At 40.3% G+C, this 27,384-nt stretch overlaps 1 protein-coding gene across 3 annotated transcripts in view; it reads left to right on the top strand.

Moving 5' to 3' along the window:
- The window catches only part of KDM1A (lysine demethylase 1A), a 56,740-nt gene that overhangs the window by 10,888 nt on the left and 18,468 nt on the right, over positions 1-27,384 (top strand). For 2 of the 3 annotated variants that reach the window (XM_063356021.1, XM_063356019.1), the window contains 14 exons: positions 2,053-2,186; positions 5,328-5,406; positions 6,399-6,491; positions 7,223-7,329; positions 9,335-9,416; positions 11,615-11,709; positions 18,224-18,366; positions 18,897-18,987; positions 19,682-19,816; positions 21,120-21,193; positions 21,896-22,007; positions 22,399-22,531; positions 23,257-23,444; positions 23,892-24,006. In XM_063356021.1, coding sequence (XP_063212091.1) covers positions 2,053-2,186; positions 5,328-5,406; positions 6,399-6,491; positions 7,223-7,329; positions 9,335-9,416; positions 11,615-11,709; positions 18,224-18,366; positions 18,897-18,987; positions 19,682-19,816; positions 21,120-21,193; positions 21,896-22,007; positions 22,399-22,531; positions 23,257-23,444; positions 23,892-24,006 — 1,581 coding nt within the window. Of the gene's footprint in view, positions 1-2,052; positions 2,187-5,327; positions 5,407-6,398; positions 6,492-7,222; positions 7,330-9,334; positions 9,417-11,614; positions 11,710-13,024; positions 13,145-18,223; positions 18,367-18,896; positions 18,988-19,681; positions 19,817-21,119; positions 21,194-21,895; positions 22,008-22,398; positions 22,532-23,256; positions 23,445-23,891; positions 24,007-27,384 lie in introns of all 3 variants that reach the window. The other variant, XM_063356022.1, reaches the window with a different exon arrangement.

Below are 27,384 nucleotides of genomic sequence, written 5' to 3'. Positions count from 1 at the left end.
AAGGCTGTCAGGAGGGCCAGTTTCTCTGGCTTCTCCGTTTGAAGAAATAAATCACCAAGCTTTTGAAGAAACTGGTGAGTTGCCTTAAATCCACATGTCCGGGAGTTTCCTGGTAGTTGATCACTGCATGACAGTCAACCTTTTTAGCAAATATCTGGAGAAGGCGCACTCGTTTTAGCGTAAGCCTGTAAGAGGGAGTCAGGGTCAGCATTTCAGATCTTTGTTTAACTGGCCATTCTCTGAAAATTGTGCTGCTGAGCTTTTTGCCAACGCTTGATTGTGTTAAGCTAGAGCCTTAATTAAGAATTGTTAACATTAATAAAGTATCAGAGAATTGGTAACTTTGGTTTGATTTCCATGTACAGTGTTATGGAGTTCGTAGTTCAGCCTCTGCATTCATTTGTAAATGTTTGCACAGTCAGTTCAGTGTGAGACTGAAGGACAGCAAAAGGGCTGGGGGATGTTTATTACTGCAGATGAAGTTCTAGCAGAGCTATGGGTTCCACAGCTGAATATTAGTGTCAAGAAGCGTTGCGAGTGTGTCAGCTTTTCTATTGTTAATTTCGTTTTACTTTCTTGCAGTGCTCTGTAGCCTCTGTTACTAATTTCCTCTTGTAAAATTCCTGTACATTATTACAGACAGTTTTCTTTACCTTCCATCATCACACAGTTGGATCTTCTAATCTTTGCTTGTGAATGAATTTTGTTAGCTTCACAGCTGTTTCCTTGCATAAATTTTTTTCTTCACCTTTGGGATGTAAAAATGCTTGGAAGTTAAAGGTGTGCGTGGTTGCACCAGAATTGAAATAAGAGATTTCCTCTCCCCAGTACAACGACGTGTGTACCTCTGCACGTGAACTTCCAATTTCAAGCAGTTGTCTTGGTTAGTGTAACACACTGCAAGCTTATATTTTCTAATCTCTTCAACAATTCCAGTTTCAGCAAATGGTCTTAATCTTACTGTATTATTTGTGGGTTTTTTCCCTTTGGGGTGTGTTGGCTTATATCTTTCCAGATTGGATGTCCTCTCCTCTCTCTGTCCTGATCTTAAGTCACTTCCTAGGACATAGGAGATTTATATTGTTCTTTCTGTATTTCACATCTCAGTATTTCGTTTTGCTTGCTGTGCCTGCAAGATTCGCTTTCTGCACTCTACTTGTGCTGTAGCGCTTTATGCAGCTGTGTCTTAAGTTTGTTACTTTATATATAGTATAACATTCAGATGAGATTAAGGATTGTAGGGTATGCAACCGTATTTTTACTGCACTGCCAGTGTTTGAATTGGTAGTACAGGTGCCTTTATGAATGGAGTCTTTCCACAGAGAAGACGTGTTCAACGTTAGTCTTTCACACGTGGAGCATTTAAAAGGAAAAGTCAGAAATCTGTAGTCGTTGATTGTAGGCGGCACTCACGCAGGGGACACGGGAAAAGCATAAGTAGGATTGCATTTCATTGCACTGTGAAATATCCACAAAAGGAGAGGTTTAGATGCGTTCCTCTAGCTTGGGGAGTTCAATGCAAGTGAAACCTTGAAAATCAGGTGAGAAGGGACTGTAGGCATTCTGCTTGTATCTTATAGATCTTTTGGCTTTGAATGGGTTCCAAAATGTTTGGCATATTCTAGTAGAAAGTGGAAACCACACAAATGAAGGACAGTATCTAAAGCAGTTACGTTTCATTGGTATTATATTATATATATGTGTTATATATAATATATATAATATTATAAAGTATATTGATATGTACCCGTGCCTCCCTTATTTTTCAGGGGTTTTGTGGGTTTCCTTTGTGTCTTCCCCCCCCCCCCCCCCCCCCCCCGCAGTATAGCTTTTTCACTAACCCTAGATGATACCTGTTGTTCAAAGAACTGTTGATTTGGGAACCTGCATGTCTTGTAGAAATAAATAAAAGAACTAAATGAAAGCATGACGTGGAATTGGGCACCATTATCATCTCAAGGCTAGGTGTGCTTGCTAGGAAGGGTAGTGTAAAAATACTTATTTAGCAGTTCCTTTTGCAGTGCATGTAGACAACTTGTCTTTTTATTGTAGGTGTGGAGGGTGCAGCTTTCCAGAGTAGACTTCCACACGACCGTATGACATCTCAAGAAGCTGCCTGCTTCCCTGATATAATCAGTGGGCCACAGCAGACTCAGAAGGTGTTTCTGTACATCAGGAACCGCACCGTAAGTTTGTTGTAAAAGTATTGATGGAAAAAGGATGGGACGCTTGTGTACCTTGCAAAGACTTATTGGCAGTTACCATGTCTAACAACTGATAGGTTCATTTGTTTGTTTCTTTATTTCGAGAGGGTGAGGGTTCATTTCTTGCATCCCATCATGCTCTAAGTTGCCAAGGAAGGTGTTACCCAGTTCTTGGTTGAGGCAGTGCTGTGAGGCAGCGTAAAGAAGCTGTAGAATCTGTACAATCTCCAAAACACAGTCATAACAACCATCAAAACTATGTGATTCAGCTAATACAGCTTTTAAAAAGACAGAAACAAATAGAAAGCTGGTGCAAATGTTCTGTTACTTGATCTCAGATTAAAGAGGTCTCTGTAGAATACTTGAATAATATTCAGTCAAATACATTGTTGCATAGAATAAGGCAAACCTCTCGGCTTTTATTTTTTTACTTTGCTTATTGTTCAGTTGCTGTAATACTGGTACATCGAGCCAGTCATGTGGCTTATTCTCAGAATAGAATAGTTACTTTGCCAGCTTTGATTTCATGAAAGAAATTCTACCGTTGAAGAAATGAAACTGCTTCTGAATGTTTGTAGCACTTCTGCCCAATCCAAAACTTCCACGCAATTTAAAATATCGAAAGGAGTTACATTCAAGTAATTCAGTGGGGAGTTCATTCACTTGGGTTCAGGCAAGCACACCTGAAGCTTAAACCTTAATAAAACTTAAGCGGTAGTATTGTGTTTTGCAGATGATGCTTTTAAATGGTGACAATGCCCTGTATTTAGAAAAGAGTGTTTCAGGAAACTTAAATCATGTTAAAAAAAAATAACAGTAGAAAAGCAAGAAATATTTTGAGAATTGCTTTGTTACCCTAGGTAAGAGAGAAAACACCTTATGCACCATTCAGTTTTTTTCAGATTTAAGATGATCAAGGGGCATCACAGTGTATTAACCAATGCTTAATAACATAAAGAAGTTATTTGAAACATATGCATGGTAGACATCTTCATGCTAAGAGTATGACTTTTGTTATTCCTGTGAAATCTCCCTCTAATTAACCTAAGTTGTAACTTTCGGGAAGTCGTGAGATATGTAAAAACAGATCAAGGCAAGCCAGAAAGTTTGAAAAACAGTTTGCTCAAAACATATAGTGAGGAATTGTTTTCCAAACACATTAGAAGCAGAAGAGCCTTCCCCTGAAACTAATAAATCACCAGGACTTAAAGGAGTGCTTGGAAAGGGCTAGTTGCCGGGCTGCACTGTTGGTCTTCAGTCCCAGTTCGCTATGGAGGAACTTGGAGAAGTTCCTAAGCAGGAATCGCCTTCCGAGGAAGACTTGTGAGAGGATCTCTGGGACTTTGAGCAACCCGGCCTAGTCCCTGCCTATGGCAGGGGGGTTGGAAGGAGGTGATCCTCAAGGTCCCTTTCAACTCTAATCATTCTATGATTCTGTGATCTTCTCCAGTCACGATAGCAGAGATTCTAGAACAGCCGGTGAAGCAAATGGTAATACAAACCCAGTGCTCAGCAGAGCTCTGCAGGAGCTGTGGGCTGCCATGTGCATCCTCTTATATCTGGCACAGTACTGAGGGATTTGAAAATATCGAAGAGAGCATGAACACCTGGGGTTCCCAGAGCCTAGAGGAGCTGGAAGTATCAGACTTATTAGTCTAATTTGCCTGGTAATAAATGGAATCAAGAATTGAATGAATGACCTGCTAAGTAAAAATACATTTACATTTTGGAAGGCTCACAGTAGCTTTTATAAAGGGAAGTCATCCTTTACGATCCATATGAGTTCTTCGAAGGACTCGTGAGAAAGCGAACGGAGATCCACTTCATGTGATCTTCTACATGAATCCCCCCACCCCGAAACAAAATACTAACCAACCGATGAAAAAAAGCCTGCAAAACAGTAAAAGCTCTTGCTAAATTCCTGTTGTGAAAATTTACAAAGCAGAATGTAGGGTAAATGATCTGTTGTGGCAGTGCGGGGCAGTTGTGGTTTGAAGCCTTTAAAATCTTTTAAGGCCTGCAGTGGTCTGTGTATTTGTAGAGGGTCTAAAAATCAGAATTTGTAAAGAAATGGTCAGTCGTTACACATGCTAAGTTACTTTACGCAGTAAAATGGGGACTACAAAACCTAAAAAAGATGAAGACTCTTATGAGTAACTGGGTTATAACATAGCAGATTAAATTAATTTTAAATAAAAGTAAACCAATGTGAATAACGGAAGTAATTATATGCATACATAGAGATTTATATTAAAAAATACAGATTATGGGCTGTGCGCTCTTCCAGCTGAGAATGGATCTCAGCGTGGCAGTACATAGTACTATGAAATGGTTAGTTCCACACTCGGAAACGATCAGAAAGAACATTGTTAAAAATTACTTGGAAAACGAGTAGAAGAAAGTACTATGCTAAATTTGCCTCGGAAACTTTGCCTCAAATGGCCTCCCAAGTTATATGGAAATTCTTTCTTAATCTTTCCTATTCGTTATACTTGTATGATTTCCACTTTAGTTTGGTATCTGTGAGGAGCTGTGAAGTTCAGTAATGCAATTGTAGAGAAATACCTGAATAAATGACTCATTCTGGAATGTTAAATGGTGTGGAGATGCTGTGTATGACCTAGATTGAGCAATAAAATGTTATTTATTAACTATTGCCATCTATGCTGTGAAGTAAATAAACTTCGTAAGACGACATGTACTTCTGTAGCTTTTACAAAAATAATGGGAAATTTGATGCCGAAACGTCAGATGGTGGCTGATGTTGCAATTAAAATATCGCTCACCTATGCAGGTGGAAGGAAGGCTGTACACGTAAGCATTCTGGCGCTTTTGTTTTGTAGCTTTTGTTCTTCCTGTGTATGTTTTCTTGTATGTGTGGTTAGGAGATTGCTAACTTGATGCATTTCCACTGATTTCAAATGGCATAGGAAGTTAAAATGGAATGTATTGCACCTTAAATCATGGGAAGGCGAAGTTCAGTGCGGCTTGGATAGCACTGCTGAAGCTTAACTTGTTAGAGCCTTTCATCTCCTAACAGTGTTGGTAACAAATATGGAAACATGGGAAACACCTCTTCTGTATTGCTTAATATAAGATGTCTTATTGTTTGTTTAAATACAGCTGCAGCTCTGGTTGGATAATCCAAAGATTCAGTTGACATTTGAGGCAACTATCCAACAATTGGAAGCACCGTATAATAGTAAGTCAAGTCTTCTACTGCCAAAACCATACTGTACATGTCATTGCTATGCTTCTTCAGTTTTGGTTGGGGAAAAGCTGCTCAGAATTAAGAGAGGACTTCATATGGGTCCTTTTGTTAGTGGAGCTCCACGAGCGTTCCTGTACAGAATGCAGTACGCTCATGTTTCAGGTTTGTTAGGTTCGTTTGGCTGGTAAAGAAATATATCCCTCGCAGAATTCAAAAAAGCTGGTAAAAAGAGGGGTTGTTAAAGAAGTTTCCTGTGAGTGAATTCACTTGCAGCTTTTAAGGTTCGCTACAACTTTGTGGTGATTTGCAGCTGTGAGATTTTGTTAATTGTAAGGTTCCTGGGAGGTATTAAAAGGTTGCATGAGACTTGGACGGAGTGGCCGTGATGAAAGAAGGCAGTAAAAGGGCAAGGAGTTACTGCTTGCGAATGTAGGCCATTCCACCCTTCCCAAAAAAGATCCCAATAAACTGAAAAAGGATGGAGGGGAGCCACAAAGAAAGAGAATTAAAGAAGGAAATAATGCTGAAATGAATGCAGATACGCTGTCGAGTATTGCAAAATAGTGAATTATTGTGTTTATAAAAATAAAAGTGAGAATTCGGTGCTCTAGTAATGGGGTGGCTTAAAACTGGCAAATCGCATTACAGTTCTGTGTGAAGATCTCCAGACTTCCACAGTCAGTTTCAGACAAGGTGTTCTTCTGCACTAAACAAATGGAAGCATTTAATGTCCTGTACAGCTTTTTGGGCAGTATTCAAAACTGCAGTATATCATGGAAAACAGCTTGTGGTTTCCGGAAAGCTTTAACCTCGCCCTTCTTTGAGAAGATTAATTTTTCGGTAGGGCAGCTGGGGATGCAGAAAGGGATGTGTTCCGTGTGACTTTGCTGGGTTGCTGCTGTGACACGTTTGCTTGTGAATGTTTTCAGTATATACGTGCTGCCAAACATACAGAATAATTTTAAACCATTACAATTTTTTAGGTGATACAGTGCTTGTTCACAGAGTACACAGCTATCTGGAACGGCATGGTCTAATCAACTTTGGTATCTACAAAAGAGTGAAGCCCCTTCCAAGTAAGAAACTTGAAAATTGTCTCTGGTTGGAGTTTTGTTTTATTGTTCGGTGATGTGTTGGGACAAATTTCGGAGTGCTTCTTTTAGGATTGCAATGCTGAGGGGAAAAAAAAAAAAAAGGCGGGAAAGCCATCTGGCTATAGATGTTCATGTGTTTTGTTTTGGCATGGCGAAGCCACGTGTTTAAGTAAATCACTTTGAGAGGGAAGATGATTCGGTGGCTGTCACTGTTTAATGAGTTATCCTTGTTCCTCATCTGAATTACAAAGGCAGAAACAATGCTGTACGCTTTTCTGATGATTGAATTTTACAACTGCTGAAATTGTCTGTCCTTTCGAGGTTTTATTCTTCTGGGGCAGAAAGAAATAAGACTATGATACTTTGTCCCCCCGTAATTAATAAGACTCAGTTTCTTCAAACAGCTGTCCTTCAGAAGTATTTTTCCTCCTGTTTTCTTCCTTGTCACAGATGCACCATTGATGTATTCTTCTTGTACCTGTCTCATTAAGAAAAATTGTGAAGTGTCTTACTGTTGCTATACCATGTGCATAATTACTTCAGTTTTCTTCTTGTGGCTGTTTATTCAGTTAAAGAGTTTGCTCTGTCAGAACTGCCAATGAGAAGGAAGCTTCTTTTTGTTCTTGGTATCTCTTAAATGCAACTTTAACATGACCGCTTCCAGTGTAGTGATGCGCATATAGAACCTGTAGCTTATTTTCCCCTTTCTTTAGCCAAGAAGACTGGAAAGGTGATCATTATCGGTTCTGGAGTCTCTGGGTTGGCAGCAGCTCGCCAGTTACAGAGTTTTGGGATGGATGTCACAGTTCTGGAAGCCAGGGTATGAATTTCTGTGCTGTTTTACTTCTGTATGGAAACTTAACCCATAACCCCATTTGGTACTAGCTTAAAGCTAAGTCTCCCAGCAGCATGCCCGAGACGGGTAAGTTTGTGTGTCGTTACAGACGGCTGTGCTGTATTGCTGAGTACTAAACCTGTCTCACTAGGAAACGAGCTTCTGTTCTCGCTGGCAGATGGCTAATGCTCCCTCGGGGGTGGGGTGCCACATCGGGTGCTAGTGTCCTACGCTTACACCAGTAACAGCTTGGAACGTTCTTCCTTTTGTGATCAGGAACTGATTTTTCACTGGACAGCAGAATGCAAGTCTGCATTTCAAGAACTTGCCTATTAAATAGAATCATTATTTGGAATTGCCAGACAACATCAGGCAGGTTTTTTTCTTCTTGCACCTTTTAAGTCTACGTTAATTCCTTCCCTTGTTTATTAGTGTGTGCTAAACATAGGCTTTAAAGTTACATAGAGCTACATTTTGTGGTCCATGAACTAGCTGATTGTTCTTCCAGTAATAAGGTAGTCTTTAATATCCAGCCCTGAGTGGAATCTCCTTTTTTTCAAAGTGGAAGTTTATTTTCAGATAATCTAATCAATTGAGAACAACTTGATAGTCATGTAAAATAAATGAATCTATTGACGAATTAAATTTGAATTTCTTATGTTTTACTTCCTGACGTCATTTTGTTAGTATATTTGCTTCTGACACTTTTCTAGCACAAATGAAAATAATCTGCTTAAGTTTTTTTATTACAGTAATGTTTCAGGCCCTTAATTTTGCTAGCTACTGCTCCTGGTGCTGCTGGCTCTGTGCTTCTCGGGCTCCACGCCACTAGAGCAAAGGAGAGCACAACAGTCCCGTTGTTTGTGTTGTGGGACTTCTTGCTTGCTTGGTTGGTTTGGTTTTTGCTTTTGGGGTTTTTTTTGAAGCTGGAAGAAAAAGATCTGTGCTGTAACCTGGGTTTTGTTCTACTCATCTTCGTTATAACCAGTATGTAGATCTGGAAAGAGGCCATTTTAAAATAACGCACAATGTTTTCAGTCATTTTTCTCTAGTCTGCTGCATCTCTTCTTGAGTAGTCTGTATGTTTTTTATTTTTTAAGGCTGTCTGGTGTTTTCTCACATGATTTCAGTGATTCGGGTGGTAGTTTGTTTGTGCCACTCATTTTCGGTAACTTTTAGACTATTAGTTTACATGCTTCCAAATTGCCGATTTAATTAATAAAATTCAAATTTTACGTTTTTTATTAATCGGTAGCTGTTTGGGATCTTTGCCCAGCTGTAATTGGTATTTCTCTCTATCATCCTGCTAGACAGACTAAGAATAGGGAAAGGCAGATATTTTTTTTTTTTCCTTATTAAGTTTAAAGTGGCAGGAAAATAAGTGTCATCCTTAAGTCAGTAGTATGTGTCAAGAATCAAAACCTTTTTTTTTCCTGCTTCTAAAATGGGCTGTTGATTCATGGTTATCTTTGCGATCGATAGCTGGCTCTTCCGCGGAGGATAGGAATAATTGGCTGATGGTTTTTCTAACCCTACCATTTAGTTTTCTCAAGCCCAGCTGAATCATTTCCTATATAGCTATTGGATTTTGTGGTGGGAAGTGGTGGGGGAAATACAGAATGTAACCTAATCTGTCCATGGACAATGAGGGATTGGTTTTAGAATCACAGTAGATCCTGCTGTAGAGATAGTTAAATCTGTCCAAATCAGGTTAGGCTTTTATTTTTTTTCTTTTTCTTTGCCTTTTTTCTTTCTTTTTTTTTTTTTAATGTAAATGCAACTTAAACATTTTATTCCTTACCTTAGGCAAATTAATTGAGATCAAGCGTTCATTTGCAGAGGTTCTTGGAGAAGTGTACATCCTATTTACTGAACCTTTGGATAAGAGAATACTTACACCATGTTCTATAGAAGTTTCAGTGATTGTATGTAAGGGAGGTGTAATGTCGAACGTTACCAGAGGTTTAATATGTTGTTGTTCTTTTAAAAGGACCGAGTAGGAGGAAGAGTTGCTACCTTTCGCAAAGGGAACTATGTTGCTGATCTAGGAGCAATGGTGGTAACAGGACTTGGTGAGTTTTTCAAAATTAAAAGAAATGTGGAGGAAAATTGTGGAGCAAGATGTTACAAATCTGAAACCTTATGCTATTCCCTTTAATGGCCAAAATAATTGGGTATTTTTTACTATTAAAAAGTAGATGTTCAATTTCTTTGGCAGTTGGCATTTTTCATCAGTGAATCTTTAGAACAGATGGCAGCCTGTACTAAACGCTGGGATTTTGGTTGGTGCCATAGCTGCCGTTGGTCACTGAAGTCATACAGGTGCTTGTCACCTCATCAAACTGTTGTGGATCCATTATTTTACAGATCACTTGTGCTTAGTGTAATTCCTTGCTCTTTCCTTGGCATGCTGTCCTTTTGTGTGTCTGTTCCTTTGCCTAGTTCCTTTAAGGTGGTATCCGCCCTGGGTTTACTGCACTTGCTGAACAAGTCTTTCTAAAGCTGCTTTACCCAGCTGACAGTGGCCTCTGAGTTCAGGTCTGCGGGCAGAATTTCTTGGTAACTCTCGTAGTTGTTCCCTTGGATCTTCCCAAGTAGAAGCTGAAATTGAACGTGGAGAAGTAGGGATGTAGTGAGGGGATTAGCTTAGTACCAAAGTAAGAAAGAGCAAATAAATAGCAAAGTTATAAGATGGGAGAGACCCCAAAGAGATGGAATATGTTTTTGCATTTACATGGGGGAAAAAAAGGGAGGAGAGGGAATGAAGAGTAGAGCCCGTCTTAAATTCAGAATTTAAACCCAGAAAGTCCTTTCTCTAAGTGTTTTCAAAATTAGTTGAAAAAATAATGGCAGACAAGCTATGCTTCTTCCTGTTTAATGCTGGTTTATTGGATGGGCATCAGTTATTAGTATTGGTTACTCTGCTAAGAAGATGGGCAGGTGTTTAGTGTGGAATACATTTCAGTAATGCAGTGAAATGATAAAATACTATAAAACTTGAGTTTTACTTACTGCGAAAACTTAGTGTCTGTCTTATGGTTTGTCTTTATTACATTGCATGTCCTGGTAAAACAGATTTAAGGTTGCCTAATATTTTTATGTTTTAATTCATCATGGCTGTTTCTTTTCCAAAAGAATCTACCCTTTGCCTTGAATGAGGCAGCATACGTTACGGAGAAGGAAAGATTCTCGTAGTGAAGGAGATGGTTTGAAGGGCATCCTTCATATTTCTGAATCTGGAAGAGATGTGAGGAGGGAAGACTACTTAAGGGGTTGGGCTTGTGGTTTGGGAAGGTGAAAGACTGAAGTTACAGGGTCTTTTCTGGGTTTGTTAGTAAACTGTGGAAGAACTAAAATTTTTAGTAGGTTGTTGAACTTGAAACATGAACTTAGACTTATTTCAAAACTCTGTTCTGCTTGTTCAGTCACCTCTCTGAAGACAGGAAGGTAGGGTGGCTGAACTGCCCCCTCTGTTTTGAACTAAGGCTCTGGGTTTGGCTGGATTGCAGAATCAGAGAACAGTGGGAAGCTAGATGTGAAAAACTTTTCCCAAAGTTAGTTTTGTGGAGGAAGCCCATGTTGCCTCTCCCGTGTGCCATTTCTTGTTTGTGTCCATTCTTTTTCTTTCCTGTGCTGTACTTACAGAGACTTTGACGTGTAGTGATTCTGGATGCTTAAAGTTGACGCTTTCTGCCTTTCTCGTGTTTTTAAGTGGAATCTCCTAGATTGCTTTCTAATCTGTTTAGTTACGTATCTTCCAGGTACAATTGCTGTATGTGGTTCTTCTTCATAGATTGTATTCACAGGTGTCATTTATTGGAGTTCCAGTAAGATTTTAGGGACTGAATTCTTCAGGTTCCAGCTCCATGTCACCACACTTTCAAAAGCTTCCGAAGTTACTGTGCAGCTGTGGGAGCTTCCCTTGGCTTTTCAAACACTCTGCTCACAAGCATTTTGAACGTATGTTTATAGCTATAAACTGTCAATCGTACTAAGGTTGCTGCCACCTTAGAACTCTGCTTTTATAAGCAGCCCTTTTTACATACTGTCCTTGAAGTGTTGGTGGGCAGGTTTGGTTTTTTTCATGACTTTGTTGCAAGAATTACTGTGAAGAGTAGACTTTCAGCAGTGTTATATTACTTCACTGGAGCACGTTTTGCACTGGAGTTGGTGTGTTTAGCCTCTGAAATAGCTTTAACTGTGGAATTTGTATTTAATTGCAGACAAACTTTGCAGGAGCACTCTGTTGACTGTACAAAATGTTTTCCAGGAGGAAATCCCATGGCTGTGGTCAGCAAACAAGTGAATATGGAATTGGCTAAGATCAAACAAAAATGCCCACTTTATGAAGCAAACGGACAAGCTGTAAGTCTGATCCTGTTTTCATGAACCTTTTAAATAGGAATAGTATCTCAAGTGTATTTGTTACCAGGCCATTAGTCTAGCAGAAGATAGCTTCTGTGGAGAGGGAGCAGTGAAAGTGTGTGTCCGTTTTTAGGCAGTGTAGTAGTACTCTTGCATATCTGCACTTATTCTTCTTAAACCCGTTCTTTCCACATGAGTTATTAACTTTGAATTTCAAAGGTTTTGTGGAAGCTAAGTTCCTGTTTGTTTTTCCCAAATTCATTACTGTTTTTCCTTAGACAGTTGTCTGTCTCGATCTTTGAAACAATTGTCTGCTATGCTGGCACTCTAGCTGTTGTCGTTGTTGCTGCTACTCCTTTTCCCTGAAATAAGCTCATTCTGGCTGTTCTGCTTCTATGTTGCTGTTTAAAGAATTGACTACCTGATGCCAGCTGGTTGAACATGCGCAACAGTTCAGCAGTAATTTTCTAGAGCTGGGATTCACAAACCTAATTAGCTTGATTTCTTTGCACTCTAATGTCAAGGATTGCTGTTAGAGGTAGATAGGATGGATCGTAGCTTCGTGCTGAATCTCACACCTGTATTGACTGGAAGTGTTCCTACATCCCGAATCTTAAAACATGGTACTCAGAGTAACTTCTGAAAGAAGACAGATGAGGATACTGGGCTTCTTGCTAGAGGCGTGAAAAAGTGATGCGTGGCACAAACCTGTTGTAACCTGGCACCTGCAGCTTTTCTTAATTACACGTGAGTGAAGAGGGTGTTCCAATGAACTCAGGGAAAGCTACCAAGGCATTGTAGGCAGTTGTAGCAGTTAATCTGCTCTCATGTTGTGAAGCCCATCCTGCATGTAACACGCTTGCCTCTGCACTGCTGTGGTTCCCCTCTGCCAGCTGTTTTCCGTGTCTGCCCGAGTAATGCTTCGGTATCTTGCAGTGGGGCAGATGTATCCCTGTGCGATTTGAAGAGACTCCCTGTGTTAACACCACCCGCTAAGACACACAGTTCAGCTGCTTTGAACTTTAGACCGTGCTTTTATTGTCTGAGTAAAGCACTGGTGCCTGCAGCTTTACCACGCAGCTTTCCTTTCTGTAACTCACTCCTTTCTGTTCACAGTATGCAGCAGCTACATCACTTAAATCCAGCTAAGCCCTGCAGCCTTATGCAGCTCCTGTGGTTCAGGAATTTCTCTTGCTTATCAGACGGGCACTTACAGAAGAAGCCAATGGGAGTGGAGTGTTTGTCTGAAAAGGAATATTCCTTCCAGTCACTCTGTAGTGTTTCCTGTACCACATCCAAATGCTATTTATCCTAGGAGACCCAGTCAGGATGGAGACTGGCAGTGTGGCTCCATGCAGCCAGCCATCGGGGTAGGGCGGAATCCCTCAGCACAGAAAAGGTTCTTACTGCTCCTTTGGCTAACCCGCTGGGACAGGTAACATCCTTGTGTTCGAAGGGGGTTGCTGCAGCGAGGAATTGCCGCTGTTTAGGTGTGTGCATTTATTAGTGTAATGACAGGAAGGTTATAATGCTAGTCATATTTTTAAAAAGGCATGTCACAAAATTTGTCAGCTTACCTGTTGCAAACAAAGCTTGATATGTAGAAGTGGATATATTTTCCAGGTGAAATTTGTCACTTCCCTATGTTGAATGTTGTCTTGGCGACTACGTAATGAACCAGAATGCTATTCCTTGGTTTAAAAATAAATAAATATATAAGATTGATTCTGTGTGCTGCTTGTTTCCTAGCATGTCTGTCATGTATAGCTTCTGGAACGTTTGACTAAACTATCCAATTTGAAGCCATTTTAACTGGGACAGTTAATTAGGAAGAGAAGTTGTGGTGTGAGTAATGGTGACCAGTATTTTAATCTTCTACCACCCAGATACCGCAAATGCCAGTATAATCTTGATTATGTGACATTCGCTATCTGTGCATCTATCTGTGGCCATATATTTAGGTTGCCCAGAGAAGCCATGGCTGCCCCATCCCTGGAGGGGTTCAAGGCCAGGTTGGACGGGGCTTGGAGCAACCTGGGCTGGTGGGAGGTGTCCCTGCCCAGGGCAGGGGGTGGCACTGGATGATCTTTAAGGTCCCTTCCAACCCAAACCATTCTATGATCTCTGTATTGCCTGTAGCTCATGACCATCTAAACTGTTAAAGGTTGTCACTTCATATGATAGAGTAAGTAAATGAAAATGGAAGCTCTAGAAAGAAAAAGAAGTCGCTGGCTCGGATGCGGTGTGGTTGTGCCTTGAAAGCTGTGTGTTTTGCACATACTGCTCATTTTGTCTTTCTCTTGTTTTTCCTTAACATACTCCATGATGTTACTTACACCAAGGCAGTTATTTTACCAATCTTTCTTTTTCTTTCTTAAGGTTGCCACGCTTTTTCCTTTGATTATTAGCGCTGCTAAAAACGAAATGCTGATTATCTATTTCTGCAGTGGTTTCACATCTCTAGTACTTTGATTTTCACCCCACTGTATAAAGCTTATCCTGAAATAGCTGTCAGGCTACTTCTGTTGTATTTCTTTCTGCTGCAGTTGTTGAAAGGACACTACCAAGGTACTACTTTATAAACAGTGAAAAATAAGTTTAGTTTAAGCTGAAATCACTTTCTACAGGATATTCTTCTTCCAAAGGTGCGTTCACATTGGGTTACTAATGAGTATTGGGCAAGAAACTTCTAAGTACTTTCTTGGGGAGCAAAAATTTTTCTCACCCTGCCAATAGAGCATCTACTAACTTGATAGTGTCTCTTTACGTTTTCCTTTCAACTTGTCCCTGAGCCCAAGTCCATTTGTTGCCGCACTCCTCAAAACCTTCTCTATTTGTGTCCACCAACGTTAGCCAAGAGCACAGCCTGTCTTGTCTCAAACAAAAGAGCATTCATGTTCTGCCTCTCCCTCTGACATTTTGGCAAACATCACGGTGCTTGACAGGAGGCAAGCTGTAACTTTTAATTAGCTAATTCCCCAGCCTTCCTAGGAATATCAAAGATCTCCTTGGACAGCAATACACATCCGATAATAATTCAGACATCTAGAGCAGGGAAGGCATCTAGAAGTCTAGGGACAAGTAATAATCAGATGTCCTTTGTACCTCGGCTACTGTCTTGACAGCTTTCCACATCTACACAAGTCTCTTTTCAGTGGTTAACTGCTCCTGCCAGTCTGTCTACGTCTTTTTCTCCACTATCTACGTTTTACTGAAGGGCAAAATACGTAGCAGTTATACGCTGAGTGTACATCCTTATTGTTAAGCCTTGCACTGAAGACATAAATCTCTCTTGCTGCTCACTACTGTATGACCCAAGCTTGAGCAGTTTTCTACCTCACATTACCACTCCTCTAAAGCGTCGTTATTATTTTAGTCTTTGCTGTGGTGTTACCTAATTAAGAAAGACTTCTGTCCGTAGAAGTGAAGATGGAACCAAATTATCTGCATATAGGACGGGCTCGTTATGATTGCAAGTTTCAGATACTTTATCTGTGGTGAGTTGGTTTCCTCCGAAGCTTACCAGTTTAGGAGTTCTGGATAGTCTTTGGGAAGTTCTACTGCCTGCACAGCTGCCTAAGCTTTGGAATGAGGCATTGATGTCAGCTGTGGAAAGATAGGCAGCATGAATGTCAAAACGTTGTTTTTCTCCCTTTCTTCATCCTAACTTCGCGTTGCTGGGAAGTGTGCATTTTGTAATGCCATCTTCAGTTTGTTGTCCACCAGGATTCTCACTTTTCTTCATAGAACAGTCAGTCCTCAGCCTGTCCTGATGCATGGGGGTATTCAGTCACAGTTTCAAGGCTTTGCCTTTGAATTTCATGGGGGTTTTGTCAGTCCATTCCCCCAACTTGTTGAGATTACACTGAGAGAAGAGCCAGAGGAGGCCTGAGAAGCAGACCTTACCCTTAAAGTCTGAGGCACAGAGGAATTCAGTGCTTCTGCCTTTTCCATATCCATTACCACTAGGTTCAGCAGCTGGTCTGCAGTCTGCATTATCCTTATTTTTGCTACTGTTGTGTATGTAGAGAGCCCTTCTTGCCCTCTTATGTCCAGCATCTGAGTTTCAACTCTGGCTGACTTCTGTTTTTTTCCAGTGCCATCTCTGCATGCTTGGACAATGCCACTTCATTCATCACAGGTGACTTGTAGCTGGAACTTGGAAGATGAAGCTTAAATGATAAAACTGATGATCAGTTTCTTATGATCCCTGTGTATCTTATGATATGTACAAAGAGATGGAAGTATGGCTATTAATTGTGAACCGCAGTGTTTCAGTCTGAGGAAAATGCCAGACAAGAAAGATCGACAGAGCTAGAAGATAACTATTGGCACAAAAACGAGCGGCCAGCTGCAAAGCAGAAGAGGAATCCTAATTAGAGCAATGAGATACTGATACAGCTTCCCAGTCAACACAGGTTATACTTTATATTAGGTGTGAATAACAGTTGGAAAAGAGCCATCTGATAGAGTTATAGGGATAGGCTTAGCGCTGTTAACGGCATCTCTCAAGCTATTTTTGTTCTGATAGCAGTCATCCAAGAGCTTTCCCAGTCTTTCCGAAGCATATACTTTTTTTCTAATCCTTATGCTGATCTTTCCCTTATACTTATCAGTGTTTTCTCTCTGTCTTATGTTTAACCTAGACTGTGTTTAACAGATGTTAATACCATGGGATGCTTGCTTTTTTCAGCACGTGCAACTGTGATCACCTAACAGATATTTCCACCCTGGCAGCAGCACACACTATTTAAATGAGTATCTTCAGTACAGTCAAATACCACCATTCTGGAAGTGTCCTGCAGTGCTTCTTCCATCATTCTGGAAAAGCTGGATTGGTAGTTCTTAGCCATGCTAACCGCCCCAAAAGATAAGTTACTGACTGTCTACTTCGCTGGGCGATGCCAGGCCTTCTAAAGCTTTGTGATTGCATTAAGCCATCCTACCATCAGAGCGTTCTTTTGTCCCATTGACAAGCTTCTGGTCCTTGGATCAATACACCTTCCAATAAGGAAATCTTCACGTGCCCATAAATTGGTTTGCTTTCGTCATGCAAGAGAGATTGGTTGTCATCATGATCTGCCAGCTTTTCTTGGAGCTCTTTGGCCAGACATCCTGAAAAAGTGACTTTGTGTTGTACAGGCCTTGGTGTCTGACCATTTGAGAGAGCTAAGGCTATTGAATTTCTTTTTACGAGGGCTAGCTACGTTTTTGTTGCAGTCTTGAAGTATCACTTAAGGGCATGTGATATCTTTTTTTTTTTTTTGAGCATTGCTGTAAGAATTATCTGCATTATCTGCACCCTGTTGTCACGTCCCACTCTCAGGAAAGAGGAGGGACAAGTGTCTCAGATTCGTAAATCCTCAACGGGGTGGACTAAGGCAAGATAAATCTCAAGGTCTGTATAGAAACATTTATACTAACCATTTTGGGAAACTAATAGGTCTTAACAAGTCCACGATAATTGGTTAGGTATATAACAAATGATGGCAAGTGATGAGGTGTGCATCGTGTTACTGAACAACAGGTATACAACAAATTATGGCAAGCGGTACTTAAGGTGGTTACTTACCAACTCTAACCATTACTTAATTGCTCTAACTGTTACTTAGCAACTCTAAGAGAAAAGAGAAATCGAGGGACAGAGACAGGAAAAGGTAAGAGGAAAAAGACAGAGATAGAGAGATCACCTGTCCTGGTTCCAGCATCTTTTCCAGGGAATCTCCCCAGGCATAATCATCTTCTTTCTTGGGAAAAATCTTCCCAGGCACTATCTTCTTCTATTGTTTCTTCTTTGTTCCCCCCTAGGGGCACTTATTTTCCCCTTTTACGTTTGCTGAATTAGCACGGTCCGCCCCCCTTGCCAGGGACAGCCTTGTCTCAGGTTTCTCCCTTCTCCCAGGTGACGTGTGGCATGATTTGGGTGGAGAGAGGAATGCCATGGTCATCCATGTTTAGCATGGTCTCTATAATCTTCATTAGCATATGCAGGGTGTGCGCTTTCATATGCATTTCGCGGATAACGAAGCAAAGGTCACTCATTGAACACAATGGCCTTGAACTGAGAACTAGCGAGCTCACCACACGAGTGGCAGAACTACCCTGTCTTCACAAGACAGTTCTCCCACACTTTCAGGTGCCAGAAGTGTGAGCCTTATCAGTTCTTTGAAGGCCAGGCCTGCATTATTTATTTCCTTGCGAGTGTTTGAGGCATTCCACTGAAGGCTTGGAGGGGCTCCTACCCCTCGGCAGGGAATTTACAGTCCGTCCCTTACACCTGCCTTTCTCATTCCTCTGATCTGGGGAATGGTAGCATTTTGAGTTTGTTATAAGGTGATGTGAATTTGGACTGCACTGGAGAGTAATCTGTGCCATTGCTCTGGTTTCTTTTAAAATTTTCTCTGTACTTCTCAAGTGTCTTGTCTCTGAGGCTTTGAGCTTTGGTGACCTATGTTTTTTCTTTTTTGTTTATGAATGGGTTATTAAGAAGAAAGTTTGTTCTTTTGACTCCTAGGTTCCAAAAGAGAAAGATGAAATGGTGGAGCAGGAATTTAATCGTCTGCTGGAAGCCACCTCCTATCTCAGTCATCAGCTGGATTTTAATGTTCTCAATAACAAGCCTGTCTCTCTTGGTCAGGCTCTGGAGGTTGTCATACAGTAAGTGACTTCTTTCTTTATAGTAAACTTCCTTATTTTGTGAAGGATTTTCCTAAAGATGCTTTAACAATTGTGATGCTGCTAGGGTGAGCACTACCCACCCGATACAGCTGTTTGGTCTCTGCTGTGTTCTCATTTGTGTATGTGTTTCTTGTTTATTGAAGCAAAATATACCACAGATGGTTAAAGGAGCAAACATCTTCTATTGTAAGCTTCCTGAAAATCACTGCTACAGTAACTGGTAGTAGATAATTGACTTAGTATGAATTGATGTACATACAGCCCACCCAGGCTACTTGAAAGCTAATACGCCTTTGAGTAATGGTAGGTAACTTCAGACTCCTGTTAAGCTAGTCAAGTATCCCTTATTTACAGAAACTTGTATTGCTTTTCTAATTGTCATAAGAGTATTTACTAAAATACCCCATGATGTGCTTTTATTGCATTACACTAATTAGATTGTGATAATGAATTTCTCAATAATGCGAGGATTTTGTGATGAACTGAGTCTCACTTCTCACCGTTTCCAGATTGCAGGAGAAGCATGTGAAGGATGAGCAGATTGAACACTGGAAAAAAATTGTGAAAACACAGGAGGAATTGAAAGATCTTCTTAACAAGGTCAGATCATGACATTTAGAACCAGAGGATAGCACTGTCTTCATCAGGAAGTGGCAAAATGTACAAAAATTTCCGTGGAAGAATATCCAAAAGTTGCCATTAATGCTGTTTTTAAACGTATCTGTTCATTTAAGATCTGCCTAGAAGCACTGTTATGACAAAGAAGTCTCCGTTTTTGAGGAGGAGCACATAAGTGATTAGGCAGAACACTGTACGTAATAAATAGCATTGTGTCATAGCTTCCATTAGAGATGTTGATAATGACTGAGGCTTTTGAGGGGTTATTTTAAAACGTGTACTTTCTTCATCACAAATCTCATTTGTGGTGTAGAAACGGTGTTTTAGGCCTACTTAAATGTTTTTGATTGTGGTACTTCTCCATGGAAGTTTCTCAAATTAAAAATGACTAGGACAGCTCTCCTATCCGAAGTCAGTTGCAACATATTTTGTAAGAAATCGATGATAGGTTTAAGCCATGTTGTTTTGGGGTTGGTGGTATTTATTGTGCTTTCTTGGAGGTAGAATTACATATAAGTAACGCCTGCCAAAACCAGGGAATCTTTTTGGTATAGTGGCATAGTTTCAGATTAATATCCATTTCACACAGTAACTTGCATGAAATCTAGCTTCCCTCATCTTTTTTTTTTTTTTCTTTTTCCTTTCTTTCTCCCTATTCCTACTCCACCTGAAAAAGATGGTGAATTTAAAAGAGAAGATTAAAGAACTTCATCAACAGTACAAGGAAGCATCAGAAGTGAAGCCACCTCGGGATATTACAGCAGAGTTCCTTGTGAAAAGCAAACACAGAGATCTGACTGCACTTTGCAAGGTAAAGGGTGATGTACATAAAGCACTTAAGTCAGTGGTTTCTGAGGACTGCAGCAGCCAGGGAAGATTAGCCAATATAAATGTTTCCACATCTCTCTCCAGTCTAACACTCTCAAGAGAATGTGACTGATGGTAATTCTTGGCTGTAATGTGATAACAGGTCTGTATTAAGTACCTTTAGGTCCCCGTCTTTCATGGCTCATGGCGGAGAGTAGTAACGTGTTGAAGGCTCAACGTTAGGTAACAGCCTGTGCTTGCTCATGTGAGATGGCATTTAGTGTTTTGAAGGCTAAATTTTAGGTCAGGCTTAGTCTTTAGTGCTGCTAGGTCTCACAACAGTCTGTAAATAAAATCTGAATTTGGAGAGAGATGCTCTTTCCCTAAGATAAAAAAGGTGGTTTCCTGAATAAAAGACTCCTTTCTATCCAAAGATTATCAATTACAGAGTTCTGTCTTGACAAGCAGAGTTAGTCGTCGTCCCCCCCCCCCCCCCCGTGTATCTTGATGTAGAAATGGGACATAAAAAGGAAACCTTAAAAACCGTTCTTCCTGTGATAGTGAAAGACACCTTGCTAACCCGGGTCGGATAAAACCAAGGATCGTTTTCAGCTGCATGTTCAGCAGGAGATATGTACCTTTATTTGGAAGCTCGGTGTGTTTGTGTACACATAAGTAGTAGCTCTTCTGTTTTGTCACCAATGAGCCGCTTTGTGCTCTTGTCGATATTATTGGACACTCCAAATTATTCTGCCTTGAAAGAAAAGGATTGTTGCCTAGTCCTAATTCTACTAACGTTTTCTAAAATAAGAGGAAAAAAAAATGAAAACCAAACAAAACTCTGAAAGAGTCTTGAATTAGATCATGTCTTTGCCTTTTGCATGACTGCTTCCACTTGGGAAATTTCTGTGTTCGACGTTAGCTAGAATCTTTTAAGAGAGAAACAAGAATAGAAATTAGATTTTGTGCAATATGAAAAGCTCTTAGTACTATAGGAACGCTGGAAATACCAGGACTGTAATGGACCTGCATGTCCTTCAAATCTGAGTGTTTAAATTCCTGAAATATTAGCATAGTAATCTTTTCTGTAGTATGGCATAGACTTCTGTATATCTGAACAGCAGAAGGGCAAAATATGCTGGATTGTATGTTAAAAAAAAATAAAAAATGAACTTGATTTAGATTCTACTAAAGCAATGAATCTTCCACTGATTTATCCGGAGATTAGATCTAGTCTGATGCTACATGATGTCTTTTAGTCCTTTTACACATAAACTGATTTTAATGTTAGCTTTTAATCTTACTAGGAGTATGATGAATTGGCGGAAACACAAGGAAAGCTGGAAGAGAAGTTACAAGAACTTGAAGCCAATCCACCAAGGTAAAAATACAAACTATAAAAATAACTACTCGGGATAGCAGGGTTTTTACTGCTTTTCACTGAGTTTCAAAAATGCTATGGTGTGCTTTCTTTTAATTATGGTGACTCAAGGGGTTGGGAAGGTACAAACATGAAGTTTGAGCTCCCTCAGCTTTAGAACTCATCTTTAAAACTCCCCTCGTTTTTAGAGGTGACTGGGACAAAAAAGGTGGTTCTTAGCTAGGGTGGATTTCAGTCGAAATCCCTGCTGTAAGCCAGTGCCTGATCCCGGGAAGCCTTTGAGATTTGAAATTCCTGTCAATAACGAGAGCATACCAATCTTGCTTATTTGGGCAGAGTATTATTATTTTGTGCTCTGTGTGATCATACTAGGTTTTTATTTGTCGTCTTAATACATTCTACTTAAGCCACTATTTACGTAATATTTTATTTCTAAAGTTTCTAGCTTCACTTAGAGTATTTTACACGAACCCTACTTTGAAAATGTGAATTTGCTAGTTTTTGACAGTCAGCTTTCAGAAGGAGGTCCAAATGTTTGAAACAGGATTTGCTTGTGTTCTTTTTTTAATTTTTTTATTTCTCCACTAAGGAGAGACTCAAACAAAAAAGATGGTGAATAAATTTTCAAAAGCAATGCATTTGCAACATCCTGCTCTAGCAAACTAAATGTCTCTGTATTATGTTTGTGGTTTTTTTTTCTAGTGATGTTTATCTGTCATCAAGAGACAGGCAAATACTCGATTGGCATTTTGCAAACCTAGAATTTGCTAATGCGACGCCCCTGTCTACGCTTTCTCTGAAGCACTGGGACCAGGTAGCCAATCAATGTATTCATTCAGCAGTACACCGAAAACTTAAGCTATATTTATGTCATTCTCATGGAAGCTTCTCTGTGTTAACAGTTTCTAAACACTTAAGTCCTGTCTGCTTTTATGCAGATACTGAGCTCTGACGTGATTCTTACTTGCTGATGAAGTTCCAGACAGCTTTTTGTTAGTGCCAAAACAATCTCTAATGAAACTGTACACGGAAAGTTCCTATGCTTATTACTTGACTAGTAAACAGAAAGGATTTTGAATTTATTCAACTGACTCTTCGAAAAAGTTTTTGAAAAAATGTTACCATTGTGTAGAGTTGCAGATTATTTTCTACTGAATTATGTGATTTCATTATAAATGCACGCTTTTTATGCGTCTTCATTTTAGGATGATGACTTTGAATTCACAGGCAGTCACTTGACTGTGAGGAATGGATATTCCTGTGTGCCTGTAGCCTTGGCAGAAGGCTTGGATATTAAATTAAACACAGCAGTTCGACAGGTTCGCTATACAGCATCAGGTAAATGAAACCACCTCCTCTGGAACACTGCTCTGAGGGATTTTGATCACAGAAATTAGATTTCAGTGCTCCTGGAGGCAGATGTGAAGACTGATCTTGTACTAACCATCCCATTATATGTTTTGGGTTAGATAAAAAGCCACTTCTCTCATTGCGATTAATTGTGCAAGAAGCTGTTAGATATTAATAAATCTTGAAATTTTTTTGCTTATTTCTGTGGCTGATTTGATGCCATCCTTTTCAGTTGTATTTACTGGCTCACAAGTTCACATTCATTCTCCCATTTCTTTACTTCATTGATTGAAGTGTTTGAAATAAGAGGTCTTGGAATGCTTAAGACTTGGTGCCACATGATCTGGTATTAGAAGTATAAATGAATGGACTCAAATGGCAGGAATATATCTTCTAGTTGTTCTTTTGGGATTTGGGAGGCTGTCAACTGGGAGAGCAACTCGGTGAGAGACTCTCTCTCTACTTGCTATTTATTTATGCCTCTATTGAAATACCATTTATGGCCTAGATGAACCTTTAGGTTTGCCCCAGTATGGCCACGTTCAGATGCTGTGTAAATTGTGCTTTCTGGAATTCAGCTACGTGGCAAGGAGCATTCACTGGCCTACCAGTTAAGTAATTGTTAATGTAAAGCTGTCTCCGTAAACTAAATGTTTTCTGAAGCGGGTATGTTTTTATGGTAGTTCATTTCATTTTTTCTCTCCCCTTTCCAGGCTGTGAAGTGATAGCCGTAAATACCCGATCTACTAGCCAGACTTTCATTTACAAATGTGATGCTGTGCTGTGTACTCTTCCCTTGGGAGTACTGAAACAGCAGCCTCCAGCAGTACAGTTTGTGCCACCTCTTCCTGAGTGGAAAACTTCTGCAGTGCAGCGTATGGGATTTGGCAACCTTAACAAGGTGACTTGGTCATGGAGGGAACTGGAGCAGACTGGGGGTTGCAATAGGTAGAATCTGAAACGTGCATGGAATATGTATGGTGGACGAGAGAAAGAATGTTTTTTCCACTGCCGTTTTGATACATTTTGATGCTGAAAATTATCTGAAGAACTGTAAGAATCTCTTCTCCGTTTCCCGCACAATTTTTAAATAGTTAAATTGCAGAAGTAGCTTGACTCAGGATGTCTGCTATAGCTTGTTAACCAGCAAATTTGTAAACTGTGAGAGCATCCTAAGCTATGGAAGGCAGTGCAGGTGTACGTTTTATGTTTTACGTATATGCAGTATATATTCACCAGATTTTCCTTTCTTGACCTTTCCAGTAATAAACATCAATGAGTGTAATTGTCTTTATTTTATTTTCTTTCTGTGCGCTCTTCCTAACTCTTTGATTGTTTTTGTTTCTAGGTTGTGTTGTGTTTTGACCGTGTCTTCTGGGATCCGAGTGTCAATTTGTTTGGTCACGTTGGCAGCACTACTGCAAGCAGAGGAGAACTTTTCTTGTTTTGGAACCTGTACAAAGGTAGCTGTGGTGCATGTCTACTTTTGCCAGTGTCTTATTTGTGTAGTTTCAGATCTAGAAAAGAGCACTTTTTACGGTGCTGTTGGTGTTCACATGTGGATATGATAAGAAGATAGTATTTGTAGGAAGACAAATGGAAGCAGAGAACACCACTGACTTGCAGACAGTTCTGAAGTAAATTAGGGCAGAACACGGACAAGTATGGGTTTACTAATGCTGAATGCCAGGCTACGTCTGTTAAATTGCATTCCTACCTATCTACTGTAACACTTGCGTTTTTATAGGCCACTTCATTGTTTTGCACCTTGGTGAAGTTGTCCTGTGACTTAGTGTTATCTTGGTTGCTTCTATTAAGCATCTATGTAATTGCCACTGGTATTCTGAAAGACTTAACTTCTTTGATTTTTATTGTGCTGTATCAAGAAAAAAACCCAAAAGCGTAACCTAACATGTTTATTAAGTATTTCAGAAATACAGTAAATAATGTGTATTCTGTTTGCTGGAGAGCAGTGTTGTCTTAATTAAGTATCTACTTTGTCAGGAGGAGGTATTTAGTTCTCCAAGAACAGGGTGATTTGTCTCTGCAGCATCCGTGAATTAAAAGCCATTTCTTAGTTCATAAGTCTCTTTGACATTGAGTTTCTCTCTGGCCACGTGGAACACTGAGCTCTTCCCCTCCTTTGCTAAGATTCTCATGCAGATGGGACTGGCATCCAATATAGTCCTGGTTTTGAAAACCTCAGCTTCCTGGATGTTTTTCAAGCTGAACTGCCAGTTTGAAGCCAGACTTCTTTGATGGGGCTGTGTGTCCGATCTGGGATGATGGGATAACTGTAGATGAGCCCCTTTCATTTGTGACCTCAAGTCCTTTCTGGTGCAGGTGACTTTGCAAACTTAAGTGTCTAGGAACCAACCAAGATTTTTTTTAATTTTGTTTTTCCCCTTCAGATGTAAGGGGTCATACTGACTTGTGTATTCTCGTATGTGCTTGAGTTGCAGAACTCAATGCTTGCAGGTTACCCTGCCTCAGTTTCTCAGGGCGGTGCAGCGCAGCCTTTACAGAGTGTTGAACACTCGGATTTCAGCGGAGCAGACTAGAGATTGTGTGATAGTTCCGTTCCTCTTGCTGAGCATTCCTCTTCCAGCTTGGTGAGCTGCAGGCCCACCCAGATGGTTACGATGCAGCGTGCCCAGGAGGAAAGGCAAGCTGCGGTGTCTCCAGTTTATTGAATGGGTGACCTTGGTTCCTGTTCTGAGCAGCAAAGCGGCTATGACTGTAGGCAGTGGGTCTCAGACTGACCGGTGATTTTTGAACTCCTCTTTAGAAATGGGTTAAGTAGGCAAAAGGCACAGCTCTGCCTGTTTCTACACCTGGACTTTGCCATTAGTAGTTTTGTTTCATCTGCAGCTAGTGTCTGCCACAAGAGGTTGTCAGAAGATGCTTTCAATAAACGTACTGGGTTTGTTCATTGCCATTTACCATACTAGAAGCAAAGGTGTATGTACGGTGAGCATATGAAGTGAGTTATTTTTCTTGCAGATGATGGTTTTAAAGTACCAGTGGGTTTTCTTCCACTCTCATGGGCAGGCCAGGTTTTTCTTTTAACTGGATAAATTTGCTGCACAATGAAGGTGCCTTTCTGGAGTATTTAATTCTTAAAATGTTTGATAATAACTGACTGGAGAAATACAAGTAATGAGACTTGGATAACAAGGTTGTTTGTGTATCTGCTTTTGTGGCTTTACGATGTCTCTATTACATACTTACCAAGTAGTGTTGAGGTTTTGGTTTGGGTGGAAAGACCATCATATCACATACAAAGGTTTTGCTGCTAGATGCAAAACCTTCCTTCTCATGAAAATAGGCAGAGCACATAAAAATAAAACAGAAATGCAGTAAAATTCTATGCTAAAGCACAAGTCAGGTAACTGAAATAAAAAAAAAATCAGTTACCATCTCTCATGGATAGTTAGGTGGCAGGCAGCGTGATTACACTGTGAAATATTAAAGTAGACCAGCTGAACTTGTGAAGCTGTTGCTTCCTTTTGTCATATTAGGCATTTCTGTAGCCATAGCATTTTGGGCAGAGGCTATTGAACAGATTGGAAAACTTATTTATTAATCCAGAAACCAAAAACTGTAAGTATCACAACACATGCTGTATTAGCTCTGTGGAAGTTCTTTAAAGGTCTTGTGTTGGCAGAGACCAGCTGGTCTCTGGGAAGTGTTTAAAGAGAGGTGGGTGAACGGAGATGGAAAGGCTGCGTGTGTTTGAACTGCTGCTGGGTGACCTGTTGTAGCTCAGACAGGAATCATGCAGTGGTTTAAGTCTAGTTCTGCTGAGAAAACCTGAAGCCTCAGGAATGCTATGCATGTCGTGGAGCAGTTGGCCTGGGCTGTTGGTGCTGTTGCATTGTTATTGTGGCCACACAGACACACTTCAAGATGCCGAGAATCAGCATACGGTAGAGGAACTCCTGGCAGAAACACTCAGTGTTTTCTAGAAGTCCAGTGACATTTCAGTGTCTGTTTTCTTGCCTGGCTCTTCTGGTTTTCCTAGAGACGGGATGAAAAAGATAGGAAGCCCTTTCTCTGTCACAGTGTGGTTACGCGCCGATGTCTGGCTAAACCACATTCTCTGCTCGCTGTTTGGTGGCTCACCAAACACAGGGCTCACAGGGCTCAGTGAACGTCACTGCCTCAAGGAGGGAAGTTTCTGTGGAGCAGTGGCACATGGTCATCATGCAAGAAGCTTTTCTGAGCAGCGCTTTGGTGTTTGCGTAGTGACTGTTCTGCTCCAGCCTTCTGGCTTTCTGTTACAGTTCTGTATTAATCCAGGTGACTGAACAGCAGCATTTCAAGGTCTGGATAAATGCTTACAAAACAGGGTCTCATGACTGGAAAGGCAAGATTTCCATAAAAATATGTTGGGGTTGTCTGAATACAAGTTTCCATGAGCAAATTCACTGGAAGCTGTATTTTGAATATGTAGTTGTTCCATCAAGAAAAATATGTTGACTGAATAATTGCTGAAAAGTTCAGAGATCTCATTGTGTCAATTATGGCAAACTGGGGAGAACTTTGCAGCTGAAATGACAAAAAAAACCCCACCCAATGCCTATGGATCATATGAAACCAGGTTTTTTTGTTCTTTTATGCTGTTGTTTGAAAGACTAGGCTTGATCTTTCAGAAAATGGAGTCTAACTAGAGGAACAATCCTGTATCTCTTTTCACTAATAAACTGGATCTAGTGACAGAGGTCCTGCGTATTGAAGTGTCGTTAATTGTGTCTTGAGTAGTGTAATTATCTTCGTAGAAGTAACAGCATTACTGGTCTAATTTCTTCAGAATTTCAAAGACTTTTGTTTTTAACCGT

Source organism: Chroicocephalus ridibundus, chromosome 19 (genome assembly GCF_963924245.1).
Source record: "Chroicocephalus ridibundus chromosome 19, bChrRid1.1, whole genome shotgun sequence".
Classification (NCBI taxonomy): Eukaryota; Metazoa; Chordata; class Aves; order Charadriiformes; family Laridae; genus Chroicocephalus; species Chroicocephalus ridibundus.
The sequence above is the reverse complement of the archived record's forward strand: the minus strand, read 5'-3'. Positions and strand labels throughout refer to the sequence as shown.